Genomic DNA, 25,791 nt, shown 5'->3' with positions numbered 1-25,791 from the left:
GTGTGTCTGGCTAATGTTTTCAAGGTTCATCTACATTGTACTGTTAACGGTATTTCATTCCTTTTTATGGCTGAATAGTGTTCCTTCGTATGATTAGACCACATGTTGTTAATTCATCACTCAGTGGACATCTGGATTCGTTTCACTTTTTTTTTTTTTTTGCGGTACACAGGCCTCTCACTGTTGTGGCCTCTCCCGCTGCGGAGCACAGGCTCCGGACGCGCAGGCTCAGCGGCCATGGCTCACGGGCCCAGCCGCTCCGCGGCATGTGGGATCTTCCCGGACTGGGGCACGAACCCGTGTCCCCTGCATCGGCAGGCGGGCTCTCAGCCACTGTGCCACCAGGGAAGCCCTTTTTGACTACTATAAATAATGCTTCTGTGAACATTAGCATACAAGTTTTATGTGAACATATGTTTTCTTTTTCTTTTCTTTCTTTTTTTTTTTTTTTTTTTGCCGCACTGCGTGGCTTGTGGGATCTTAGTTCCCTGGCCAGGGATTGAACCCAGGCCCTCAGCAGTGAGAGCGCAGAGTCCTAACCACTGGACTGCCAGGGAATTCCCTATTTTCATTTCTTTTGAGTACATACCTAGGAGCCAAATTGCTAGGTCATGGCCACCTTTAACCTTTTGTAGAAGGGCAGACATTTTTGTCTGTTTTGTTCACTGTCCTATCACGGGTGCTCAGAAGCATTGCTGACCCATAGTAGGTGCTCTGTAGATACCGTTGAATAAGCTGACTTAGGTTTACCTGCCAGTGAACAGGTAACATCCACACCTGGGCCCACATCCTGGCTCCCTGAGGAGTGTGAACTGGGACAGACTCTTCACCCCTCTGAGGCTGCTTTCTCATTTATACAAGCAGGAATGATAGTTAGTACTTTACAGGCTAGTGTAAATATCCAGTGGGGTAGCACCCGGAGGGCACGAGTGCACAGCCTGGGACCTCGAAGCAGGCTCTGAGCTGCTTTCTGTGCGTCAGACGCTCTGCTCACATCCTGGCTGTGCTCTTTACCTGTCCAAACGCTGTTGAACCTCTCCAGGTCCATTTTTCTTGCCCCTGAAATGGAGGTAAGAATATCTCATTAGGTGGCTGTGCAGAGGATGTCAGATGCACAGCAGACTGTAAGCAAGTAGTTATGGTTAAGTCTTTTTTTTTTAAATAAATTTATTTATTTATGTATTTTTTAAATTTTTGGCTGGCATTGGGTCTTCATTGCTGCGCGCAAGCTTTTCTCTAGTTGTGGCGAGAGTGGGGGCTACTCTTCATTGCGGTGCGCAGGCTTCTCATTGTGGTGGGTTCTCTTGTTGCGGAGCACAGTCTCTAGGAGTGCAGGCTTCAGTGGTTGTGGCACATGGGCTCAGTAGTTGTGGTGTGTGGGCTCTAGAGCGCAGGCTCAGTAGTGGTGCATGGGCTTAGTTGCTCCACGGTGTGTGGGATCTTCCCGGACCAGGGCTCGAACCCGTGTCCCCTGCATTGGCAGGCGGATTCTTAACCACTGCGCCACCAGGGAAGCCCTATGGTTAAGTCTTGATGTTATCTCTAGAAAGAACGCGGGTTTGTCTACTTTGGGAGGTCAGATAACTTTTGTGTAACGCTATTAGCTGTGATGAGCTCTGACTTCACAGATGTATCTTTTTATTTTCGACAGTACGTACTGGCCACGGACAGCTTCCAGCTGGGTTATGCAGAGGATGGACACTGTAAAGGGGACACCAACTCAAACATCCCATACCCCACCCGGCTACAGTGGGACATCCCGCAGGAAGTAAGTCCCAGTGATCAGGCACTTGTTAATTATCTTGGGTGGGAAACGAGTTTAAACTGTAACAGTCGACTTTTCCAGCTGTCCTTCCTAAGTGTTCACGAGGTCAGTTGAAGACCCCCGAGATGGAAATCTGTCTGCCTGGGGGTTTCTTACTGGGACCTCGGAGTTGCTACAGCTCCAGTTGCCTGGGAAGCCCCAGTAAATATTTCTTCTTTCATTTAAAGCATTTGGCTAAGATTGTCAGTGAAAATTCCAGCTCAAACTTAGCTAGACATCACAATGAAAAAGTGAAAACCAAAATCACTTGCTTTGGAGTTGGAATACTCTAAATCACTAATTTGTCATTTTTGTTCCTCTAAGTGTTCTCCAATGCAGTTCGCTCAGTGGAAGCCATTTCCGGAAGGAATTTAAGGGTTGGAAATACCAAATCCTAGCTTACCCAAGCCAAGCAGGAATTCCTGGGGCCTGTGAAGTGTTTTTCTTTTTTTTTCTTTTTTTGGCCGTGCCGTGCAGCATGCGGGATCTTGATTCCCCAACCAGGGATTGAACCCACACCCCCTGCAGTGGGAGCACGGAGTCTTAACCACCAGACTGCCAGGGAAGCCCCAAGAAGTCATTTTTTTTTTTTTTTTTTTTTTTGTGGTACGCGGGCCTCTCACTGTTGTGGCCTCTCCCGTTGCGGAGCACAGGCTCCGGACGCGCAGGCTCAGCGGCCATGGCTCACGGGCCCAGCCGCTCCATGCCATGTGGGATCTTCCCGGACCGGGGCACGAACCCGTGTCCCCTGCATTGGCAGGCGGACTCTCAACCACTGCACCACCAGGGAAGCCCCCAAGAAGTCATTTTGATGTGGAAAATATTGCATCTAGTCCTGCAGTCTTGCCCATCTGCACTTTTTTGTCCAGTCTGCCTCCCTGGGGCTGATGTGTGTTCCTCAGAGAGATGTAACCTCTGCTGAAGTGTGTGGTTGAGGGTCCTTTTAGCTAACCAAGTCACTTACCGTTTATTAAAAAAAATTTTTTTTGATGGACTTTATTATTTAAAGCAGTTTCAGGTTCACAGCAAAGTTGAGTGGAAGGTTCAGAGAGTCCCCACGCTCTCGCTGCCCTCAAACATCACAACCTCCCCTGCGACCAAAGTCCCCTGCCACTTGGTGCGTCTGTAACAGTCGAAGAAGCTGCACTGACAAGTCAGTATCACTAGAGTCCGTAGTTCACGTCAAGGCTCACTATTTTTTTTCCCTCTGTCCGTGCCGTGTGGCTTGCAGGATCTCAGTTCCTTGACCAGGGATTGAACCCAGGCCCTGGCAGTGAGAGCCCAGAATCCTAGCCACTAGGCCACCAGGAAACTCCCCAGGGTTCACTCTTGGTGTTGTGCATCTGTGGTGTGGACAAAGATGTACTGACATCATAGTATCATACAGAGCAGTGTCACTGCCCTAAAAAACCTTTCCTCTGTCTATTCATCCCTCTCTCCTGCCTCACTCCCAGCAACCAGTGGTCTTTTCACAGTCTCCATCATTTTGCCTTTCCCCGAATTTCATAACTGGAATCGTACAGTGTGTACCCCTTTCAGATCGGCTTCTTTCACTTAGTGGTAGTCATTTAAGATTCCTCCATGTGACTTCACGGTTGAGGGCTCATTCCCATTGTACGACTCGACCACAGTCCCTTTCCTTTTTACTTTATTTTTCTAATTTTTTGGCCACACCGCATGGCGTGCAGGATCTTTTTTTTTTATATTTATTTATTTGGCTGCGCTGGGTCTTAGTTGCGGCACATGGGATCTTTGTTGAGGCATGCAGGATCTTAGTTCCCAGCATGGCTCGAACCCATGCCGCCTGCAGTGAAAGTGCGGAGTCTTAACCACTGGACCACCAGGGAAGTCCCAGTCCATTTCCTTTTTAAAACTAGTTCCTCAATGGCCAGCATATAACAAGAGTGGATCTCACGAAACAGAACCTGTGACACTTTGAAATGTCCTTTGGGGTCCCACTGGGAACCAGGAGTTCCTCCTGCTTGGGCCACCCCACTGCTCTTCAAGGGCAGAGGGGGTTGCCATGTTGCTAACTCAATTGCAGCTCTTAAGTTAGAAAGGTTGGGGAAAACCGAGAAGAAAATGTGATGTGTGTATTTCCAAGCGGCAAGTCTGTCAGCTGTGCTGAAAGCCAGCTTGCTCTTTTCTTCAGAGTATGTGTCAGTATTTTCCCTCCCATTAAGTGAAAGCTTTTCTCCTTTTTTCCCAAGTGTCAGGAAGTCATAGAGACTTCCCTGAGCAGCGCGAACCTCCTGGCCAGCGACGTGGATTTCTGTTCTTTTCTGTTCAGTGCTTTCGGTAAAGGGCTGATCAAGAAATGCAGAACCAGCCCGGACGCCTTCGTGCAGCTGTCCCTCCAGCTGGCTCATTACAAGGTGAGGAGACCCCAAGCTGGGGTTTTCATCCTGAGGGCTGCTGGGGTTTTCATCCTGAGGGCTTCTGGGGTCCCTAAGTGCAGGTCCAAGGCCGTTTGCCCAGCGGATAGGGAGGACCCATCATGGGAGCAGGTCGTGCCTGTCATGGTGTGGGGGCTCCTCCCACAGACAGATGGGACAAGCGTCCAGCAGAAGCGCCTGGAGCAGTGGCGGTTTCCTGTATTGCGCAGGAGTAGAGGGAGAGTGTGGGGGATGGTAGCCAAGTGAGCTCTCATTGCTCCACAAAGTGGGAAATAAACCTTTAGGCTCCCAGTCCTAGGGTTTGGTAAAGCAGAACTACTTAGGGCAAATGACTGGGTGTCTCTGACCTTTGACACCCTCTTTCATAAAAGTGGATATGCCAGGCCCTGGGAGGTGCTCTGGGATAGATGGGGTCCCTGTAGGATCAGAAGCTCGTGGTGTTTCCACTGCCTCTCTGGGCCTCTGGGCACATTCTGGCTTGCACGTGACGGTCCCATCAGAGACACAGCCCAGGCCCCAGGAGGACCTTAGTGGGATTTTTTTCTGTTGGAGGGAGCGTTCCACCCTGAGAGGGCACCCCTAGTTTCCAGGGCTGGCAGAAATCCTAGTGGCATTGGCTCAAGATATGCCCTGGTTTTCTGTTGTTGTTGTTTGTTTGTTTTTAATGTTTTTTGTTTTCATTTTTGTTTTTTCTTTGGCCATGCCAAGCAGCAGGCAGGATCTTAGTTCCCTGACCAGGGATCGAACCCATTTTGTTTTTTCTTTAAGAATTTTTTTTTGATGGGGAACATTTTTAAAGTCCTTATTGAACTTGTTACAATATACTGCTTTTGTTTTATGTATTGGTTTTTTGGCCACGAGGCATGTGGGATCTTAGCTCCCTGACCAGGGAACGAACCTGTACACCCTGCATTGCAAGGCAAAGTCCTAACCACTGGACCGCCAGGGAAGTCCCAAGATGTGCCCTGTTTTTAACAGAGAACTTTCGTTTTAAAGCTTGAGTGCTGTGCCCAGATGCAGTGCAGCATCCCTGGATACCGGTTCTGCCCTTGTGAGTTTTGCTTTGTGCCAGGCACTGGTCTCAGCGCTCTCACAGTCCCCTCACTAGGGAGGAGCTATTGTTCGCCCATTTTACAGGTGAGAAAACAGAGGTTCAGAGAGATGAGGTGACCTGCCAAGGTGACACTGGAGTCGGATGGATCCAGGGGGTGGCCTGTAGGTTCGATTCCTCTATAACTCAGGTCAGGAAGATAAACAGATGCAGAAGAGCACAAGAGGCAATGTTAGTATCAGGTAAACGACAACTGATGGGCCACAGTTGTACCTAAAATTAACTGTAATACAGTTCTTAATAAAGATGGTCATGATCGAGTCCCTCCCATCAGGGAAACTTGCACAAGCCTCTTAGATAGCCTAATCCACCAGAAGGCAGACAGCAGAAGCAAGAAGAACTATAGTCCTGCAGCCTGTGGAACAAAAACCACATTCACAGAAAGATAGACAAGATGAAAAGGCAGAGGACTATGTACCAGATGAAGGAACAAGATAACACCCCAGAAAAACAACTAAATGAAGTGGAGATAGGCAACCTTCCAGAAAAAGAATTCAGAATAATGATAGCGAAGATGATCCAGGACCTCGGAAAAAGAATGGAGGCAAAGATCGAGAAGATGCAAGAAATGTTTAACAAAGACCTAGAAGAATTAAAGAACAAACAAACAGAGACAAACAATACAATAACTGAAATGAAAAATACACTAGAAGGAATCAATAGCAGAAACTGAGGCAGAAGAACGGATAAGTGACCTGGAAGACAGAATGGTGGAATTCACTGCTGTGGAACAGAATAAAGAAAAAAAATGAAAAGACATGAAGACAGCCTAAGACACCTCTGGGACAACATTAAACGCAACAACATTCACATCATAGGGGTCCCAGAAGGAAAAGAGAGAGAGAAAGGACCCAAGAAAATATTGGAAGAGATTATAGTCGAAAACTCCCCTAACATGAGAAAGGAAATAGCCACCCAAGTCCAGGAAGCGCAGAGAGTCCCAGGCAGGATAAACCCAAGGAGAAACACGCCGAGACACACAGTAATCAAACTGGCAAAAAATAAAGACAAAGAAAAATTATTGAAAGCAGCAAGGGAAAAACGACAAATAACATACAAGGGAACTCCCATAAGTTAACAGCTGATTTCTCAACAGAAACTCTACAAGTCAGAAGGGAGTGGCAAGACATATTGAAAGTGATGAAAGGGAAGAACCTACAACCAAGATTACTCTACCCAGCAAGGCTCTTATTCATATTCGATGAAGAAATCAAAAGCTTTACAGACAAGCAAAAGCTAAGAGAATTCAGCACCGCCAAACCAGCTCTACAACAAACGCTAAAGGAACTTCTCTAAGTGGGAAACACAAGAGAAGAAAAGAACCTACAAAAACAAACCCAGAACAATTAAGAAAATGGTAATAGGAACATACATATTGATAATTACCTTAAACATGAATGGATTAAATGTTCCAACCAAAAGACACAGGCTCACTGAATGGATACAAAAACAAGACCCATATATGTGCTGTCTACAAGAAGATCCACTTCAGACCTAGGGACACATACGGACTGAGAGTGAGGGGATGGAAAAAGATATTCCATGAAAATGGAAATCAAAAGAAAGCTGGAGTAGCAATACTCATATCAGACAAAACAGACTTTAAAATAAAAAATGTTACAAGAGAAGGAAGGACACTACATAATGATCAAGGGATCAATCCAAGAAGATATAACAATTGTAAATATATATGCACCCAACATAGGAGCACCTGAATACATAAGGCAACTGTTAACAGCTCTAAAAGAGGAAATCGACAGTAACATATTAATAGTGGGGGACTTTAACACCTCACTTACACCAATGAACAGATCATCCAAACAGAAAATTAATAAGGAAGCAGAAGCTTTTTAATTTAATTTTATTTTTTTTTTCTGTACGCGGGCCTCTCACTGTTCTGGCCTCTCCTGTTGCGGAGCACAGGCCCCGGATGCGCAGGCTCAGCGGCCATGGCTCACGGGCCTAGCCACTCCGTGGCATGTGGGATCTTCCTGGACCAGGGCACGAACCCGTGTCCCCCCTACATCAGCAGGCGGACTCTCAACCACTGCGCCACCAGGGAAGCCCCGAAACACAAGCTTCAAATGACACAATAGACCAGATAGATTTAATTGATATTTATAGGACGTTCCATCCAAAAACATCAGATTACACTTTCTTCTCAAGTGCGCACAGAACATTCCCCAGGATAGATCACAGCTTGTGTCACAAATCAAACCTCAGTAAATTTAAGAAAATTGAAATCATATCAAGCATCTTTTCTGACCACAACACTATGAGATTAGAAATCAATTACAGGGAAAAAAGGTAAAAAAACACAAAACACATCAAGGCTAAACACTGCTGTACTAAATAACTAAGAGATCACTGAAGAAATCAAGAGGAAATAAAAAAATACCTCGAGACAAATGACAATGAAAACACGATGATCCAAAGCCTATGGGATGCAGTAAAAGCAGTTCTAAGAGGAAAGTTTATAGCAATACAATCCTACCTCAGGAAACAACAAACACCTCAAATAAACAATCTAACCTTACACCTAAAAGACCTAGAGAAAGAAGAACAAACAAAACCCAAAGTTAGTAGAAGGAAAGAAATCATAAAGATCAGAGCAGAAATAAATGAAATAGAAACAAAGAAAACAATAGCAAAGATCAGTAAACCTAAAAGCTGGTTCTTTGAGAAGATAAACAAAATTGATAAGCCATTAGCCAGACTCATCAAGAAAAAGAGGGAGAGGACTCAAATCATTAAAATTAGAAATGAAAAAGGAGAAGTTACAACAGACACCACAGAAATACAAAGCATCATAAGACACTACTACAAGCAACTCTATGCCAATAAAATGGACAACCTGGAAGAAATGGACAAATTCTTAGAAAAGTATAACCTTCTAATACTGAACCAGGAAGAAATAGAAAATATGAACGGACCAATCACAAGTAATGAAGTTGAAACTGTGATTAAAAGTCTTCCAACAAACCATAATTCAAAAAGTCATGTACCACAATATTTATTGCATCTCTGTTTACAATAGCCAGGACATGGAAGCAACCTAAGTGTCCATCGACAGATGAATGGATAAAGAAGATGTGGCACATATATACAATGGAATATTACTCAGCCATAAAAAGAAACGAAATTGTGTTATTTGTAGTGAGGTGGATGGACCTAGAGTCTGTCATACAGAGTGAAATAAGTCAGAAAGAGTAAAACAAATACCGTGTGCTAACACATATATATAGAATCTAAGAAAAAAAAAGTCATGAAGAAGCTAGGGGCAAGACAGGAATAAAGACAGACCTACTAGAGAATGGACTTGAGGATATGGGGAGGGGGAAGGGTAAGCTGGGACAAAGTGAGAGAGTGGCAAGGACATACATACACTACCAAATGTAAAATAGATAGCTAGTGGGAAGCAGCCGCATAGCACAGGGAGATCAGCTCAGTGCTTTGTGGGTTAGGGAGGGTGGGAGGGAGGGAGATGCAAGAGGGAAGAGATATGGGGATATATGTATATGTATAACTGATTCACTTTGTTATGAAGTGGAAACTAACACACTATTGTAAAGCAAGTATACTCCAATAAAAATGTTAAAAAAAAAATCTTCCAACAAACGAAGGTCCAGGACCAGATGGCTTCACAGGTGAGTTCTATCAGACATTTAGAGAAGAGCTAACATCCATCCTTCTCAAACTCTTCCAAAAAATTGCAGAAGAAGGAACACTCCAAACTCATTCTATGAGGGCACCATCACCCTGATACCAAAACCGGACAAAGATACCACAAAAAAAGAAAATTACAGACCAATATCACTGATGAATATAGATGCACAAATCCTCAACAAAGTACTAGCAAGCAGAATCCACCAACACATTAAAAGGATCATACACCACGATCAAGTGGGATTTATCCCAGGGATGCAAGGATTCTTCAATATATGCAAATCAATCAATGTGATACACCATATTAACAAATTGAAGGAGAAAAACTATATGATCATCTCAATAGATTCAGAAAAAGCTTTTGACAAAATTCAACACCCACTTACAGTAAAATCTCTCCAGAAAGTGGTCATAGAGGGAACCTACCTCGACATAATAAAGGCTATATGTGACAAACCCACAGCAAACATCGTTCTCAATGGTGAAAAACTGAAAGCATTTCCTCTAAGATCAGGAACAAGACAAGGATGTCCACACTCACCACTATTATTCAACATAGTTTTGGAAGTCATAGCCACGGCAATCAGAGAAGAAAAAGAAATAAAAGGAATACAAATTGGAAAAGAAGAAGTAAAACTCACTGTTTGCAGATGACATAATACTATACATAGAGAATCCTAAAGATGCCACCAGAAAACTACTAGAGCTAATCAATGAATTTGGTAAAGTTGCAGGATACAAAATTAATGCACAGAAATCTCTTGCATTCCCATACACTAATGATGAAAAATCTGAAAGAGAAATTAAGGAAACACTCCCATTTACCACTGCAACAAAAAGAATAAAATACCTAGGAAGAAAACTACTTAGGGAGACAAAAGACCTGTATGCAGAAAACTATAAGACACTGATGAAAGAAATTAAAGATGATACCAACAGATGGAGAGATATACCATGTTCTTGGATTGGAAGAACGATTATTGTGAAAATGACTATACTACCCAAAGCAATCTACAGATTCAATGCAATCCCTATCAAATTACCAATGGCATTTTTTACAGAACTAGAACAAAGAATCTTAAAATTTTTATGGAGACACAAAAGATCCTGAATAGCCAAAGCGGTCTTGAGGGAAAAAAATGGAGTTGGAGGAATCAGGCTCCCTGACTTCAGACTATACTACAAAGCTACAGTAATCAAGACGATATGGTACTGGCACAAAAACGGGAATATAGATCAATGGAACAGGATAGAAAGCCCAAAGATAAACCCACGCACCTATGGTCAACTAATCTATGACAGAGGAGGCAAGGATATGCAATGGAGAGAAGACAGTCTTTTCAGTAAGTGGTGCTGGGAGAACTGGACAGCTACATGTAAAAGAATGAAATTAGAACATCCTAACACCATACACAGAAATAAATCCAAAATGGATTAGAGACCTAAATGTAAGACTGGACACTATAAAACTCTTAGAGGAAAACATAGGAAGAACACTCTTTGACATAAATCACAGCAAGATCTTTTTTGATGCACCTCCTAGAGTAATGGAAATAAAAACAAAAATAAACAAATGGGACCTAATGAAACCTAAAAGTTTTTGCACAGCAAAGGAAACTACAAACAAGACGAAAATACAACCCTCAGAATGGGAGAAAATATTTGCAAACAGATCAACGGACAAAGGGTTAATCTCCAAAATATATAAACAGCTCATGCAGCTCAATATTAAAAAAAACAATCAACCCAATCCAAAAATGGACAGAAGACCTAAATAGACATTTCTCTAAAGAAGACATACAGATGGCCAAGAGGTACATGAAAAGCTGCTCAGCATCACTAATTATTAGAGAAATGCAAATCAAAACTACAATGAGGTATCACCTCACACTGGTTAGAATGGGCATCATCAGAAAATCTACAAACAGCACATGCTGGAGAGGGTGTGGAGAAAAGAGAACCCTCTTGCACTGTTAGTGGTAATGTAAATTGATATAGCCACTATGGAGAACAGTATGGAGGTTCCTTAAAAAACTAAAAATAGAATTACCATATGATCCAGCAATTGCACTACTGGGCATATACCCAGAGAAAACCATAATTCAAAAAGACACATGCACCCCAGTGTTCATTACAGCACTATTTACAATAGCCAGGACATGGAAGCAACCTAAATGCCCATCAACAGATGAATGGATAAAGAAGAAGTGGTACATATATACAAAGGAATATTACTCAGCCAGAAAAAGGAACGAAACTGGGTCATTTGTAGGGGCCTGGGTGGATCTAGAGACCGTCATACAGAGTGAAGTAAGTTAGAAGGAGAAAAACAAATATCGTATATTAATGCATATTTGTGGAACCTAGAGAAATGGTACAGATGAACCGGTTTGCAGGGCAGAAATAGAGACACAGATGTAGAGAACAAACGTATGGACACCAAGGTGGGAAAGCGGCGAGTGTGGTAGTGGTGTGATGAATTGGGAGATTGGGATTGACATATATACACTAATATGTATAAAATGGATAACTGATAAGAACCTGCTGTATAAATAAAATTCAAAAAAACAAAAAAAAAAGATGGTCGTGATCATGATGACGCTTTCTTTTCCCAAGTATCACATTCCCTGAAATGAATGCGCCCCGGGCGGTTGGAGAGAAGCACAGTCATTGTAGGGGACTTGAGCTTTGTCTGACAGATGAAGTGAATAGAAGATATAATGGGATTGAGGTCCTGGATCTTAGATTTAATTATCTTGATTTTTAAAAATTGATAAGCAAATGGCACGTAAGTCTGCAGCGTTAGGAACTGAGGAGGTGGTGACCCTTCAGATACAGAGACGATTTTAATCAGAGGATCCCAGGTTCCATAGCAACACGTTTGAAAATCTTGAGGAAATGAGGATTTTCTGCAGGAACACAAATGAGTAAAGTGGGCCCCAGACAAGGTAGACAGTCTGAGAAGGTCGGTGTGTGTGGATGACAGACAGGTAGTTGGAGAGCTGCCCACCCACCAGTGTGAACCGGCAGGCAGCAGCTTCGCGGCTTTGAAGAGCGGGCAGCTCCAGAGGCTTCAGGAAGGAAGGAAGCTGCCTCATGGCCTCCCAGGACTAGCCTCACTCTGGTCGTGACAGTGACCTGCACGGAGCCTGCCCAGTGCCGGGCTGAGTGCTGGCAGCAGCCGGTTAACCCTCATAGCAACCCCGAGGAGGGTACTTTCTCATCTCCGCTTTATACTCGAGGAGGTGGGGTATCCTGCCTGCAATCTATAGCTCGTTTGTGGCAAAGCTGAGGTTGGATTCAAGCAAGCTAGTCCTCAGCCGCTGTGATACAGCTTTTCAGCTGATGGTTGCATGAATAAAGGAAGCCATGGGTCAATTTTGCTCACAAGTGCAGATGCAAAAAATCTGAGTATAAGAAGAGCGAATAGCATCTACCAGTACAGGGAAGATACAATCACCAGCAATAGTTGATCCCAGCGGCAGGAGGACGGTTTGGTATTAGTAAATCCGACAGTAGATTAAATCATATTACTAGATCATAGAAGAAGCCAGTCATTGTGGCAGTCGCTAGGAAGGCATTCAAAATGTAGCATCCTGTCTCGATAACTCTTAGTACGAGGGCTGTTTCCTTAACACAGTAAATCCCATCCTGTATCAGCCACCAGCGTATTCCTCAAAGGTAAAGCGTGGAGGCGACCCCATTAAAACAAGAAGGATGAGGAGGCCCCAGGAGGCTGTTCCCAGACAGCTTTCCGTGAAGTACAGCGAGTGCAGCCGACAGGCTCATGGGGCAGGAGGAATATTCGCTCATCTGCTCAGAAGATGGAGCGGGCGGAAAAGCTTTTACGGTTAAGAAGCGTGTTCAGGAAGGAGGGCCGGTGCAGAATTATGCAAAGATCAGCATCTTCCTCGTAGAGCCACAATAGCCAAGCAGGAAACATCGTAGGAAAATGTGATGCAAACTGGAAACAAAAATCTGGGACCCCAGGTGTTTCTTTCTTTCTTTGTTCCTTCATGCAGGCAGGCGTGCTGTGCCACGCAGCTTGTGGGATCTGAGTTCCCCGACCAGGGATTGAACCTGGGCCCTAGGCAGTGAAAGCGTGGAGTCCTAACCAGTGCACTGCCCAGGAGTCTGTTTATAAAGCAGACGGGACCTTTGGGAAGGAAGGCCCAGAGCTGTCGAGAAGGGATGGACTCTCAGAAAGGGAGAGAAGGCTGTGATTTTGGATAGAAAGACTTGTCACCGTGGAGATGGATGTTCCTGGTTCACGCGTGCAGTGTGAACATAGTAAGAGGTCTGGAGGTGATTGTAGGAAAGGAGCTGACGGCTTTACCTTCAAGTTCATCTGGAGGGCTAACGTTTATATGAAGCTTATAGTGATTAATATGGTATAGTTTTGGTGCCAGAATAGTTCTGTGAAATCATATAGCGATTCATTTAACATTGATGGGAAGGAATGACTTGAGTCATCAGTGGAGTTGGAAAAACTGGCTAGATGGTTCCATTTCGGGAAAATAAACCACCCAATAGAAAAACATGGAGTCAGAGCAGAAATTGGTGGTTCACAAGAGAAGAAAAATAGCAACAAACAGTCAGTGAATGTACAGCAAGAGTTTAATCTTACCCGGAATCTAATAAGCGCAGCTTAAATAAGACTGAGTTTTTGCCTGTGCAGTTTGCAAAGAGCTTTTCTACATTCTGTGTTTGGAAGGGTGGCCTGAGAAAGGGGTGTTCGAACTCAGCAGTTGGGAATGGTCATCTGTGGGGCGCACACAGCCTGAAGAATCACTGGGAAGGCACACCTGTTTACCCAGCAAATTCTACTCTGAGAATTGTATTCAGTGAAAGGACAGGTTGACAAAGATGAGTTTAAGCTTGCCCCTCTGTAAAAATTTGAAGCAATCTAAAATGTTCTCAAAGTGAAATTTGTTAGACTGTGGCATTTTTATACATGGAGTATTATGTAACTATTAAGTGATTTCTATGGTGTATTCTGGGAAAAAACTTAGTCATAAAACAAGATGTTATTCATTGTTTACAAGGGATCTGCAAACTCTGGCCCACAGGCCACAGGAGCCCTTCAGCTAGTTCACATGGCCCTTGAGTGGAGAATGGTCTTACTTTCTTTGTTGTTTTTTTGGCTGCGTTGGGTCTTCGTTGCTGTGTGCGGGCTTTCTCTAGTTGGGGAGAGTGGGGGCTACTCTTCGTTGCGGTGAGCAGGCTTCTCATTGCAGTGGCTTCTCTTGTTGCGGAGCACGGCCTCTAGGCCTGCAGGCGTCAGTAGTTGTGGCACGCGGGCTCAGTAGTTGTGGCTCGTGGGCTCTAGGCGCGTGGGCTTAAGTAGTTATGGCGCACAGGCTTAGTTGCTCCGCGGCATGTGGGATCTTCCTGGACCAGGGCTCGAACCCGTGTCCCTGCATTGGCTGGCGGGATTCTTAACCACTGCGCCACCAGGGAAGTCCCTGGTCTTACAGTTTTAATAGTTGAAAAAAATTAAGACTGTTTTGTGATAGGTGAAAATCAAATGAAATGTCAGAGAGCAGAGATCAAGTGTATTGGCACGTGGTCATACCCACTTTTTGGCGTATTGTCCACAGTTGTTTGTGAGCTACGGTGGCAGAGCTGAAAAGTTGCAGCAGAGACCACCTGGCCCACCAGGACGATGATATTTACCACCTGCATTTTACAGAAAACGCTTCCTGACTCTCACTTTATTCTATGCAAAGTCTGGAAAGGAGAGAGGGGAAAATACTGGCAGGCAGCGCTCTGAAGATTGATCTTCATTTTCTTATATTTTTCTATGTTTTAATTTTTTGCATAAGCATGTATTACAGTGACTCTTAAATCAAGTTACTCTTTCAAAGTTAAGGATTATTTGTTTTTTGGGGTTTTTTTTGCGGTACGCGGGCCTCTCACTGTCGTGGCCTCTCCCGTTGCGGAGCACAGGCTCCGGACGCGCAGGTTCAGCGGCCACGGCTCACGGGCCCAGCCGCTCCACGGCATGTGAGATCTTCCCGGACCGGGGCACGAACCCGTGTCCCCTGCATCGGCAGGCGGACTCTCAACCACTGTGCCACCAGGGAAGCCCAAGATGGCCATATTTTAAAATTGTGGATATAATGCATGATTGCGCTGACCACTTATACAGTTGAAGTTTGATGTTGGAAAGCTGACTTCAAATAAATCATTGCATCATCTATCCCAAGTTAACCTGTATTAAATGACTAAAATACTACATTTATACTTCTTCCTTGTCCCCTCCTTCCCTCCATGCTCCCCATGATGAGCCCCTTGGAAAGCACCCCCATAGTAAGCTCCCCTCCTGTAGGGAGTTCTCCCAAAGGCATATTTGGTAAATGACCTGGGACCCCCTGCTGATCGTAGGCCAGAATGAGGAGTTAGAACCTCTCGGACCCCATCCAAGGGAAATTTAATAACCGGTGTATTCAAGGACGAGTGTTGTGAGCTGGTAGGTCTTTGTGCTGGGTGCTGGGGGCCACCAGAGGCTGGGATGGCACTCAGACCCCATGGCCAGCTGGCTTCATCCCTGTACATGCAGGATGGTGGGAACAGCCAATGTTAAGTCAACCCTACCGGCCTTGGGGGTCGGGGGAAGAGCCCTGCAAGGCTACTCACGGGTCTGGCTCACACACCGGAGGTTCAGCCTTGCCCGCTCCTGAATTAACAGTATCGGCCTATTGCAGGGTGTCCCCTGTCACCCTGGGGCCACCAGGACCCAAATGCCCAGAGGGGTGTCATCTGGTCAGGAATCATCTGGGTCTACAAACTGCCGCTCAGCACTTTTCCCGTCCACGTGGGGGAACTTGGTTGTCTTCGAGCAGGTGGTTTGCAGATGGTTTCCTCCCATGGCACGGGTGCTGGGCTGCCCCGAGCTCCCGTGGACCTGACCCAGCTCTCATGCGTCACCTGCTGTGCCATCCGCATATCACCTGCAGGGTCCCAGCCCCAGGCGCCTCTAGCCCTTTCCGTCATCCCGTCTCCTCTCTGCTCCTTGACACCAGCGTCCCTGGACCCCATCAGGGCCTCCACCCTGCCCTTTCCTCTGCCCATCTTGCCTCCCTCTTTTTCTCTCTGGACTTGGATTCCACAGCCTGTCACCATCACCCCGACCTCGGCCCTGGGGCCCCAAGCACAGCAGACCCATCCCCAGCGCGGTCCAGGTGTCTGCCTGCTTTGGTCCTGCACGGCCGGAGAAAACCCCCAAATCGCTGGCTCATCTTCCTTAATTCATGAGCCCTGACTCTGATGGCCCCAGACCACCACTCTCTGTGCCCTTAGAGCCTGTTTCACACCTGCTTTCTGACTCCGGTGCCGTCTCCCCATCCTCACTCTGAGTAGATGAACTTATTTCACTGAGAAAACATGAACATTCTAAAGAGACCTCCCGTCTGCCTCCCACCGCCTCTGCCAGCTCCCACACAGCTGTTCCCTCCTGCTTTCTCTCCCTCCTGTCTACCGGGGGGGGGGGGGGGGGCCGGGGGCTGTGCGCTGCAGGCGCTGGCCACCCACCCACTTCCCGCTCCCTGGAGGAGGATGTTCCCAACCGGTCCCCTCTCCTGAAGTTAAATAATTTCCTACTCTTGCACGCCGATCTCCCGGTCCTGTCCTGTATCCCTCCGTAGTCACGTCTGCACTCCGGCAGGTGTGTGAAACTCAGGAAATCGGGTCATGGCACCAGCTGCATTTGGAAACAGAAACCTGGACCGCCCCCTTCCTTTGCAAAGCTAGTGACGTTTCCACCTGCCTGCTGCATAAGCCCGAGTAAAAATTGACGATGACTATAAACTGCAGCTGACGGTGAAGTGTGTTTTTCCCGGCTGATCTTAAGCGATGCCTTCTCATGCTTTAGTTTGTCAACATGCCCTGCCTTGTGTTAAAATATTTTTCCTTTCCCAGGACATGGGCAAATTTTCCCTCACCTACGAGGCCTCCATGACCCGGCTCTTCCGAGAGGGCAGGACGGAGACCGTGCGTTCCTGCACCACTGAGTCGTGCAACTTTGTGCTGGCCATGGTGGACCCCACGCAGACGGTAGGTGCTGCCCGGCCGGGAGCGGGACAGTGCTTTTCACAGAACAGCCCCTGAGGTTGACACGCAGCCTTCCCTGATTAAATCCCGTGCATGCTTTCTCCAGCAGGTCTGTATCCAGCATCTCCTTTCCTTCACCCCTCTCGAAGGGACAGAAAATATTAAAAGGTGACTGTCGGGGTCTTCCCCGGTGGTCCAGTGGTTAGGACTCCGCGCTTCCACTGCAGGGGGTGTGGGTTCAACCCATGGTCGGGGAGCTAAGATCCTGCATGCCTCGTGGAGTGGCAAAAAAAAAAAATTTAAAAAAAGAAAAAAGGAAACCGTCAGGACAGACACAAAGGTTCATGTTTGCATCAAGTTTCTGTCCTTCTGTAACTCCTATAAATCAGATTATACTTCCTAAGAGTCTTCAAATCAGAGCAGTACACAGCCAGTGAATAAAGGAGTGGCAGGGAGATGCTGCAAGACAGTGCAAGTAGTCGGTGTCTGGGTGGGAAAACTGACTATCACAGGAGCCTTCTGCTCGGGGTTCCTGAAGCCCGCTGCCCGTGCTGAAGCTCCTTGAGCAGGCTTGGGGCTCCAGGTTTTCTGTACGCCGCCTTTGACGATCCTAGCGGTGGCCCATGACGTATCATCAGTTCATTTTTGTAGGTAAAGGAACAGAGACTTAGATGGATTCAGCAAACTGCTGGGCCGCACACCTGGTTAGGGGCTGAGGTCCATCCACAGCCAGTTCTGCCTGACCCGGGGGGCAGGTGCCTGCTGACCCCCGAGGAGACATGGCCCAGGGCTCTTGCTCTGCCCTGGAGGAACCTCTGTTCTGGAAAGGCTTTCGATTCTGTGGGAAGAGCTCAGGAGGTCTTGTGACGGATTGCTCTGATCTGTCACTAGCTGCCTTCAGAATCAGCCTTGAGGACCGGTTCTGGAGTGGGTGGGCCAGAGCCCGGATGGGCCTCCACATCCCACGGAAGGGTGCCGTGTCACCTCGTTCTGTGATTGACTGAACAGGGCCCAGACGAGCTGAAGCAGGCTTTTCGGGTCCAACCTGAAGGCCCCGGAAGAGCTGTTTTAGTAGAGCTTCCAGACCACTTTGGAGGGTTATTTATGACCCGCAGGAACATCACAGCCCGCTGAGAGGGACAGACCGTCATTTCCACCTGATGAGGCTTGGAGGCTGGCGCTTTCCTACCTGCTTGGTGGTCTCATTTGTATAAAAGGTGGAATGATTGATGCCCAGTGGGCTGCACACAGGACCCCGAAACTGCCTCTCCAACAACTTGTCCCCCTGCAGCCTCCATGCCGCCCCGTTCGCAGCGTATCTGCGGAAGCGGCAGTCGGCCAGTGGGGTTTCTGGTCAGGTCGCCTTGGCAACCACCCAGAGACACCCCACACACACACCCGCACCGCCACCAGTGACGTGCTTTCTCAGCACCCCGTCGGACCGCTGGATCCTGGAGCTTAGCCCATGACGCACGACTTGAAAGTCCCCGTCTTTTGTTATTTTAGGTTGAACAGAGGCTCAAGTTATTCAAGATTGCGTCCAAGAAGCATCAGCACCTGTGCCACCTGGCGATGACCGGCTCCGGGATCGACCGCCATCTCTTCTGCCTCTACGTGGTGTCCAAATACCTCGCTGTCGACTCCCCTTTCCTGAAGGAGGTGAGTCACTTCTGGGGCAGCCCACTCAGCTTTCTTGGCTAAACCAAAACTTCGTAGATCAGTAGCACAGCTTTGCCAGTCGGAACTGGCCTCACAGGTGGGTCTTGGGGCTCAACTGTCCTCACCATGGAAAATTGGAGCCGCATTTCTTCATCCCCTGGGATGCCATGGCTTGTACTAAAATAATTAGCAGGGGATGAGCTGTGAGTGTTGTTTTTCTTTTTTCGGCCGTGCCACGCAGCATGTGAGCTCTTAGTTCCCCAACCAGGGATCGAACCCAAGCCCTCTGCAGTGGAAGTGTGAAGTCTTAACCACTGGACTGCCAGGGAAGTCCCAATAAAATTTAATTTTTTAATAATGGCTGTGTTTGGGCTTCCCTGGTGGCGCAGTGGTAGAGAGTCCGCCTGCCGACGCAGGGGACGCGGGTTCGTGACCCGGTCCGGGAGGATCCCACATGCCGCGGAGCGGCTGGGCCCATGAGCCATGGCCGCTGAGCCTGCGCGTCCGGAGCCTGTGCTCCGCAGCGGGAGGGGCCGTGACGGTGAGAGGCCCGCGTACCGCAAAAAAAGTAATAATAAAAAAATAATGGCTGTTTAACAAGCAGCTTGGAAAGTTCCGGAAATCTGGCAGCCATCTTAGGGGAGCTGGTACCAGTCAGCTCCAGCACACCACTGCCCCCGTTCCAAATCTTACGTATCTGCCACCTTCCCTGCCTTAAGACCCCATCAGCCGGTGTTGGCCCCTCCAGTCCGGGTGTCCTCACCTGCTCCATCCCTCTCTGCAGACCTCCTGCCCCGAGCCGGCGAGGCCTTCAGGGACATAGGCCTCTGGTGTCTGAAACAGTGTGAACACCGAGCAAGCCCTTTCTTGTCTTCCACCCGGGCTCCTCGGGGCCAGAAGAGGATGGAATTGGGAAGTGTCGTTGGAACATTTCCTTGTTTTACTCCACAGGTGCTATCTGAGCCTTGGAGATTGTCCACCAGCCAGACCCCTCAGCAGCAGGTGGAACTGTTCAATTTGGAAAGGAATCCGGAGTACGTGTCAAGCGGAGGCGGCTTTGGACCGGTAAGCGGCCAGGCGTCTGCAGATACTGATGGCAGTCTCACAGTGAAAATGTCAGAAATCCCCTTTGCCCGTGGCCGCGTTGCCCAGGGTTCTACTGATGGATCGGCCGTGCCCCGCGGCATGCAGGATCTTAGTTCCCCGGCCGGGGATGGAACCCGTGCCCCCTGCAGTGGAAGCGCGGGGTCTCAACCCTTGGACCGCCGGGAAGTCCCCCACGGATCCATTTAAACCTTCTTTTCCGCAGGTTGCTGACGACGGCTACGGGGTGTCGTACATTCTCGTGGGTGAGAAGCTCATCAGTTTCCACATTTCTTCCAAGTTCTCCTGCCCTGAGACAGTGAGTACGAAACAAAAGTTCTCTTTTCTAAAGTTGGGGTTTTTCACTGTTTTCTTTTGAGCACATCCTTGATCTGACAGAAAATTTCAATTCAGTTATGTACTCTTGCTTGGTTGGGACATTTTCAAAACAAGGATTTTGAAAGTCTCTTAATAGTTTTAAAGGGATCGATCTTATTTGGTTGAAAGTGTGTATCTTTGCTGGTCACAGTGGTTTTAGATCGTAACGTTGGAGTGCTTCTGCAGCTTCCAGACTCTCTGCAACATTGGAGGGTGGATTAAGATTCGTGTGCACACGCTCAGAAAGACATATACACATTGGAGCAGGGGTCTGCAGGGTTCTCTGTGAATGGCACCCGTGACCACCTTCCTGGCATGGCACATTTAATCCTTGTTTATATTCTCTCCTTTCCACATGGTACATAGCCTGACAGGCAATGCCAGGCTCACCTTTAACAGAGAAGATTGGAATTCACTTGCGTATTGTGTTTTATGTAACGTATTGACATTAGGGGAAGCCGTAGATTAGGGGAAACCACACCCACACAGAATGTAAATTGGTGCAGCCACTATGGAAAACAGTATGGAGGTTCCTTAAGAAACTAAAAATAGAGCTACCATATTACCCTGCAATCCCCCTCCTGGGCATATATCCAAAGAAAACTCTTCATTCAAAAAGAGAACATGCACCCCAATGTTCATAGCAGCACTATTTACAATAGCTAAGACGTGGAAGCAACCTGAATGTCCATCAGGAGATGAATGGATAAAGGAGATGTAGAGTGTGTGTGTGTGTGTGTGTGTGTGTGTGTGTGTGTGTGTGTGTGTGTGTGTGTGTGTGTGTGTGTGTGTGTGTGTGTGTGTGTGTGTGTGTGTGTGTGTGTGTGTGTGTGTGTGTGTGTGTGTACGTGCACACACACACACACACACAGTGGAATATTACTCTGCCATAAAAAAGAATGAAGTAATGCCATTTGCAGCAACATGGTTGGTCCTAGGGATTATCATACTAAGTGAAGTAAGTCAGACAGAGAAAGATAAATATCACATGCAATCACTTAGATGTAGAATCTTAAAAAATGATAAAAATGAACTTATTTACAAAACGGAAATAGAGTCACAGACATAGAAAACAAACTTATGGTTACCAAAGGGAAAAGGGGGTGGGGAGGGATAAATTAGGAGTTTGGGATTAGCAGATACACATTACTATATATAAAGTAGATGGTCAATAAGGACCTACTGTATAGCACAAGGAACTCTACTCAATATTCTGTAATAACATGTATGGGAAAAGAATATGAAAAAGAATGGATATATGTATAACTGATTCACTTTGCTGTATATCTGAAACTAACACAACATTGTAAATCAACTATAATATAAAATAAAAATTAAATTAAAAAAACAAACTATCAGAGTTATTTCACTGCAAAAGATAAAGTGTTGGAAGCTAATGGAAACTTCAGCAGGTGTGTGACAATTAGCTGAGGCATGGAAACGATGTTTGCTCCATACAATAAGTTATATGACAAGAATAAGACAAGTACTGTTCAAACTACTCTTTTTTTTTTTTTTTTTTTTTTTTGCTGTACGCGGGCCTCTCACTGCTGCGGCCTCTCCCGTTGCGGAGCACAAGCTCCGGACGCGCAGGCTCAGCGGCCATGGCTCATGGGCCCAGCCGCTCCGCGGCATGTGGGATCTTCCCGGACCGGGGCACGAACCCGTGTCCCCTGCATCGACAGGCGGACTCTCTACCACTGCACCACCAGGGAAGCCCCAAACTACTCTTAATAAGTTGTTTTTACAAAGAAATAAAGCACCTTAGTTTTCAAAAACAAAACAAAACAAATATACACTACTATATATAAAATAGGTAAGGAACCAAGTCATACTGTACAGCACAGGGAACTACATGCAGTGTCTTGTAATAACCTATCATGGAAAAGAAAAAAAACACACACTCACACAAACATGTTTGCTATCTTTTTTAACCCTTAATATCTCTCCAGACGCTATAACTTAATGATTAAGCGACTAAGTCAAAGCTTAGAGAATTGGTAAAAAGGAATGTTAGTTCTTCGAGTCAGATTACAAGTGAAAAGCCTTGAAATGTGAGAATTTCCACGTTGTAACCTGTTTCTGTTTTTTGTTTTTAAATGAAAGGATTCTCATCGCTTCGGGAAGAACCTGAAACAAGCAATGATTGACATCATGAGTTTGTTCGGGCTCAGCTCCAATTCCAAAAAGTAAATCCCTTAGCGCTGCCGGGAAGGAAAATGAGCTCTTCGGATGAAAAACCAAATGAAAAGTAGCTGTGAATCCTGATTGTAGTTCAGGATGAAAATTTGCTCTAAAAGACTCAGACGTTTCCTTTCCTTCGAGGGTTTGGTGTTTTTGCTTTTCTAGATGGCAGGCTCCACCCCATGAAGTATAACCCTACTCCTTCCAAGCAGGTCCTAACCTGGGGGACATTGGATAAAGTCCCCCCTAAGGTCTTCCCATCGCCTTGTGTTTCTTAAGGGGTGAAACTGTCGTTGAGCGATTTATGGAATGAGTGGGGCTGTGGCTTCATACACGTTGGAAACGACCGACCCGGCACGCTTCTTCGGCGGCCACTGGACACTTGGTACTTACGGGCATTTAATTTTATCAGAGCGATGTAAACATTTGTTTCCTTCCGGGAGAAAAGCATTGTTTAAGCTGCAGATGTTAGCAGTTAATAGCCAACGCACATGCAATGCACTAACCAAGAAAAGTTGTGCTTTTGGAACCCATTCTGTCCCTGTGGTAACTCTGTCACTGTCTAGTTTGGTCGTCTGCATTTGCCTCCATGTTTGAAGCATGTAGTATGTCTCATCTTTAGTTTTCCTGACCTTGCAAGTCTTCAAAACCCAGTGCCTTAAAAACGGGAGGCCCTAAATGTAAGGGAGACTGCACGAGAGATTTATTTTGTAAAGTCTTTAGGTGGAATTGTGGGTGTCTTACTCCTTCTCAACTTACTGGGTGGATAACCCTATGTAGGCATTTTACTGTGGTGTCCCTGTATCCCAGAAGGACCAGTTCCCTTACGAGGGCAGCTGTGCTGCATTCCCCCATCAGACTGCCTTCCTTATGCTTCCTCCTTAAGCTGCAAAAGAAGACGTGGGCATGCCTCAGAAATGGGGAGCGAGGGATGTGGTGGTCGAAGATTATGTGTCTGGAGTACTCACCGAAAAAGCAAACATCCTAGGTACCTCAGGATTCCTGCTTACCCAAACTGGCGACATTTGCCACTGAGGAAGGAACAAAACTTGAGAAAAGCAAACCTCAGGGCAGTCAGGGTTGGGCATCCCAGCTGGTGGGAGAGGAGACCCGCTCCCGTTTCCAGGGAGACGGAGGGAGATGGGTTATCAGTGACCTCCTAGAATGTCGCAGGTGACAGGTGCTGGGTTTAACACAGCCTACCCTTCGGATGGGAGTGCCTTGATCGAGTGACCAAAAAGCGATGAGGCGCTGAATCGTCTTCAGTATTTTAAAAGAACGGATCATGGAATGAAATAATACCCACTGCCTCTGGGCTGTAATGACAAGCTTAGCTGTCCGTCTGTTAAAATCATGTATTTATTTTTCTGACCACTATGTTCTGGTGGGGCTCGCCTCTCTAAGAGTTCTGAACTCCACTGATGCGGGGACGAGGCCGAACCCTCGGAGCCGGAGGAAGGCGCTTGCTGCAGAGCACGTGCATATTTTATCCCTGTACATGTTGTGATGTAAAAACCCCACCTAAATGGGCCAAAGACTTTTTTTTTCTTTTAAAAGCAAGCAGAAATGAGAACAGACAAAAAAAGCAAAAAGGGATATCTAACCACCACAGCAACAAAAGGCCCTGTTCATCTGTGTTATGTAGTCAAGGAGGCGTGAGGGGTACAGCCCCTCTGCCTCAGCGAGGCGTAGCTTCCAGTCGAAGCCAGGGCCACTGAAATCATACACTGTTGACCACTGAGCAGTCTGTATTATGATTCACGGGTGAATTCGAGCACAGACGTGTTAGCACTCAGACTTATTTGGGCTTGTCTCTCAGGTTTTAAGTGTTTCCAATGTAATCACTGCTAATCCGTGCAGTTATCAATGCAATTTTATATTCCCTAAAAGGAGGAAGAGTGGGTTTTTACTGTACATGTTGAAAGCAGGAGGTAGGAGTGTGATGTATTTAATTGAATTTGGAGTAAGCCATAGTCTTCACGGAGCTGTGGTCTGAATTTGTGATCTTGAATTGGCCATTGCATGTAAATACAATATGCTTTTTTGGATAAATCTTAGAAATGCAGTATGAATGTTATCATTAATAAAACCATTAATCCCAGTCTACCACAGTATTGCTTTCTGTCTCTTTTGTTATACTGATAAGGAGGCTATAGGTCAAGTTCCAGGCTCAGGCACTTGGGACAAAGGTGACCGACAAGATATGCAGAAAAGGCCTCGGGTTGGGCAGAGTGGGCATCGCTCGATTCACACACCTGACAGAGAAGGGTGGCTGCTAAGAAGGGCTGTGGATTTTGCTGTGTTCATTTGTGCATCCTCACCCTTGCCCCGGGGCTTAGAACAGTGCCTGACATAATAGGTGCTCAATAAATACCTGTTAAATACATGAATTCTGTTTTCTCCACAGTTCTTATTGAACACCTACTGTATGCTTAGCTCTGTTCTAGGCACTGGGAATACAGCGGGGACCCCAAAAGGTTCTGGCTGTCGTGGAGATCAAATTTCATTGGGAGGAGGTTGAGAACCAAGGAAACCTCTCAAAGGATCTTAAGGGTTCCTGGGCACTTGTATGTGTGTGTGTGTGTGGGGTGGGGGAAGAGTAGCTGGCTTGGGGAGGAGGCTGATTTAGAAATGGGTTTGGGGGAATTCCCTGGTGGTCCAGTGGTTAGGACTCCTCGCTTCCTCTGCAGGGGGCCCGGGTTCCATCCCTGGTCAGGGAACTAAGATCCAGCAGGCTGCATGGCCAGAAAAAAAAAAAAATGGGTTTGAGCTGAGGCCTGAATGACAAGACAGAGCCGGCCTTGGCCAATCCAACAGGGCCAGAGGAGCATCTCAGAACTGCAGGTGCTCAAAGGCTCCAGGCCTTTGATCCTGCCCGGCATGGTGACACACAGGTGGCCACGCACGCCTGACCCATGGGGACTGCTCACTAGAAATGTCTGATGTGTGAAGGAGTGAGCAGTACGGCCTGGGGGTTGATGTGCTTCTCAGGCTATTCAAGCTCTTCACGGTTTTTCACTTGGGTTCTTCAGTTTATATTGCCTACAGTTTGGGAAGCCTGAGTTGCATTCTCAGGCCTGCCCCCAAACTCAGCTGAGTTCAAAAAGATGTGGCTTTTCCAGCCATAAAATTAAGAGTAAGGAGATCCAGGGCTTCCCTGGTGGTGCAGTGGTTGAGAATCTGCCTGCCAATGCAGGGGACACGGGTTCAAGCCCAGGTCTGGGAAGATCCCACATGCCGCAGAGCAACTAGGCCTGTGAGCCACAACTACTGAGCCTGCGCGTCTGGAGCTTACGCTCCGCAACAAGAGAGGCCGCGACAGTGAGAGGCCTGCGCACTGCGATGAAGAGTGGCCCCCGCTCGCCACAACTAGAGAAAGCCCACGCACAGAAACGAAGACCCAACACAGCCAAAAATAAATAAATAAATAAAATTTAAAAAAAAAAGAGTAAGGAGAT

The 25,791-nt window shown here is 46.7% G+C and overlaps 1 protein-coding gene across 3 annotated transcripts in view; it reads left to right on the top strand.

The window, feature by feature from the left end:
- Positions 1–24,439, top strand: part of CPT1A (carnitine palmitoyltransferase 1A) — a 63,787-nt gene extending 39,348 nt beyond the window's left edge. For all 3 annotated transcript variants that reach the window (XM_033861338.2, XM_033861336.2, XM_033861337.2), the window contains 7 exons: positions 1,652–1,768; positions 4,015–4,179; positions 16,898–17,032; positions 18,536–18,688; positions 19,640–19,753; positions 19,998–20,090; positions 22,256–24,439. In XM_033861338.2, coding sequence (XP_033717229.1) covers positions 1,652–1,768; positions 4,015–4,179; positions 16,898–17,032; positions 18,536–18,688; positions 19,640–19,753; positions 19,998–20,090; positions 22,256–22,342 — 864 coding nt within the window. In that variant the 3' untranslated portion in view covers positions 22,343–24,439. The remainder of the gene's footprint in view (positions 1–1,651; positions 1,769–4,014; positions 4,180–16,897; positions 17,033–18,535; positions 18,689–19,639; positions 19,754–19,997; positions 20,091–22,255) is intronic.
- Positions 24,440–25,791: the final 1,352 nt, after the last annotated feature.

This window comes from Tursiops truncatus, chromosome 8, assembly GCF_011762595.2.
Source record: "Tursiops truncatus isolate mTurTru1 chromosome 8, mTurTru1.mat.Y, whole genome shotgun sequence".
Lineage (NCBI taxonomy): Eukaryota > Metazoa > Chordata > Mammalia > Artiodactyla > Delphinidae > Tursiops > Tursiops truncatus.
This window is presented reverse-complemented; position numbering and strand designations above follow the sequence as displayed.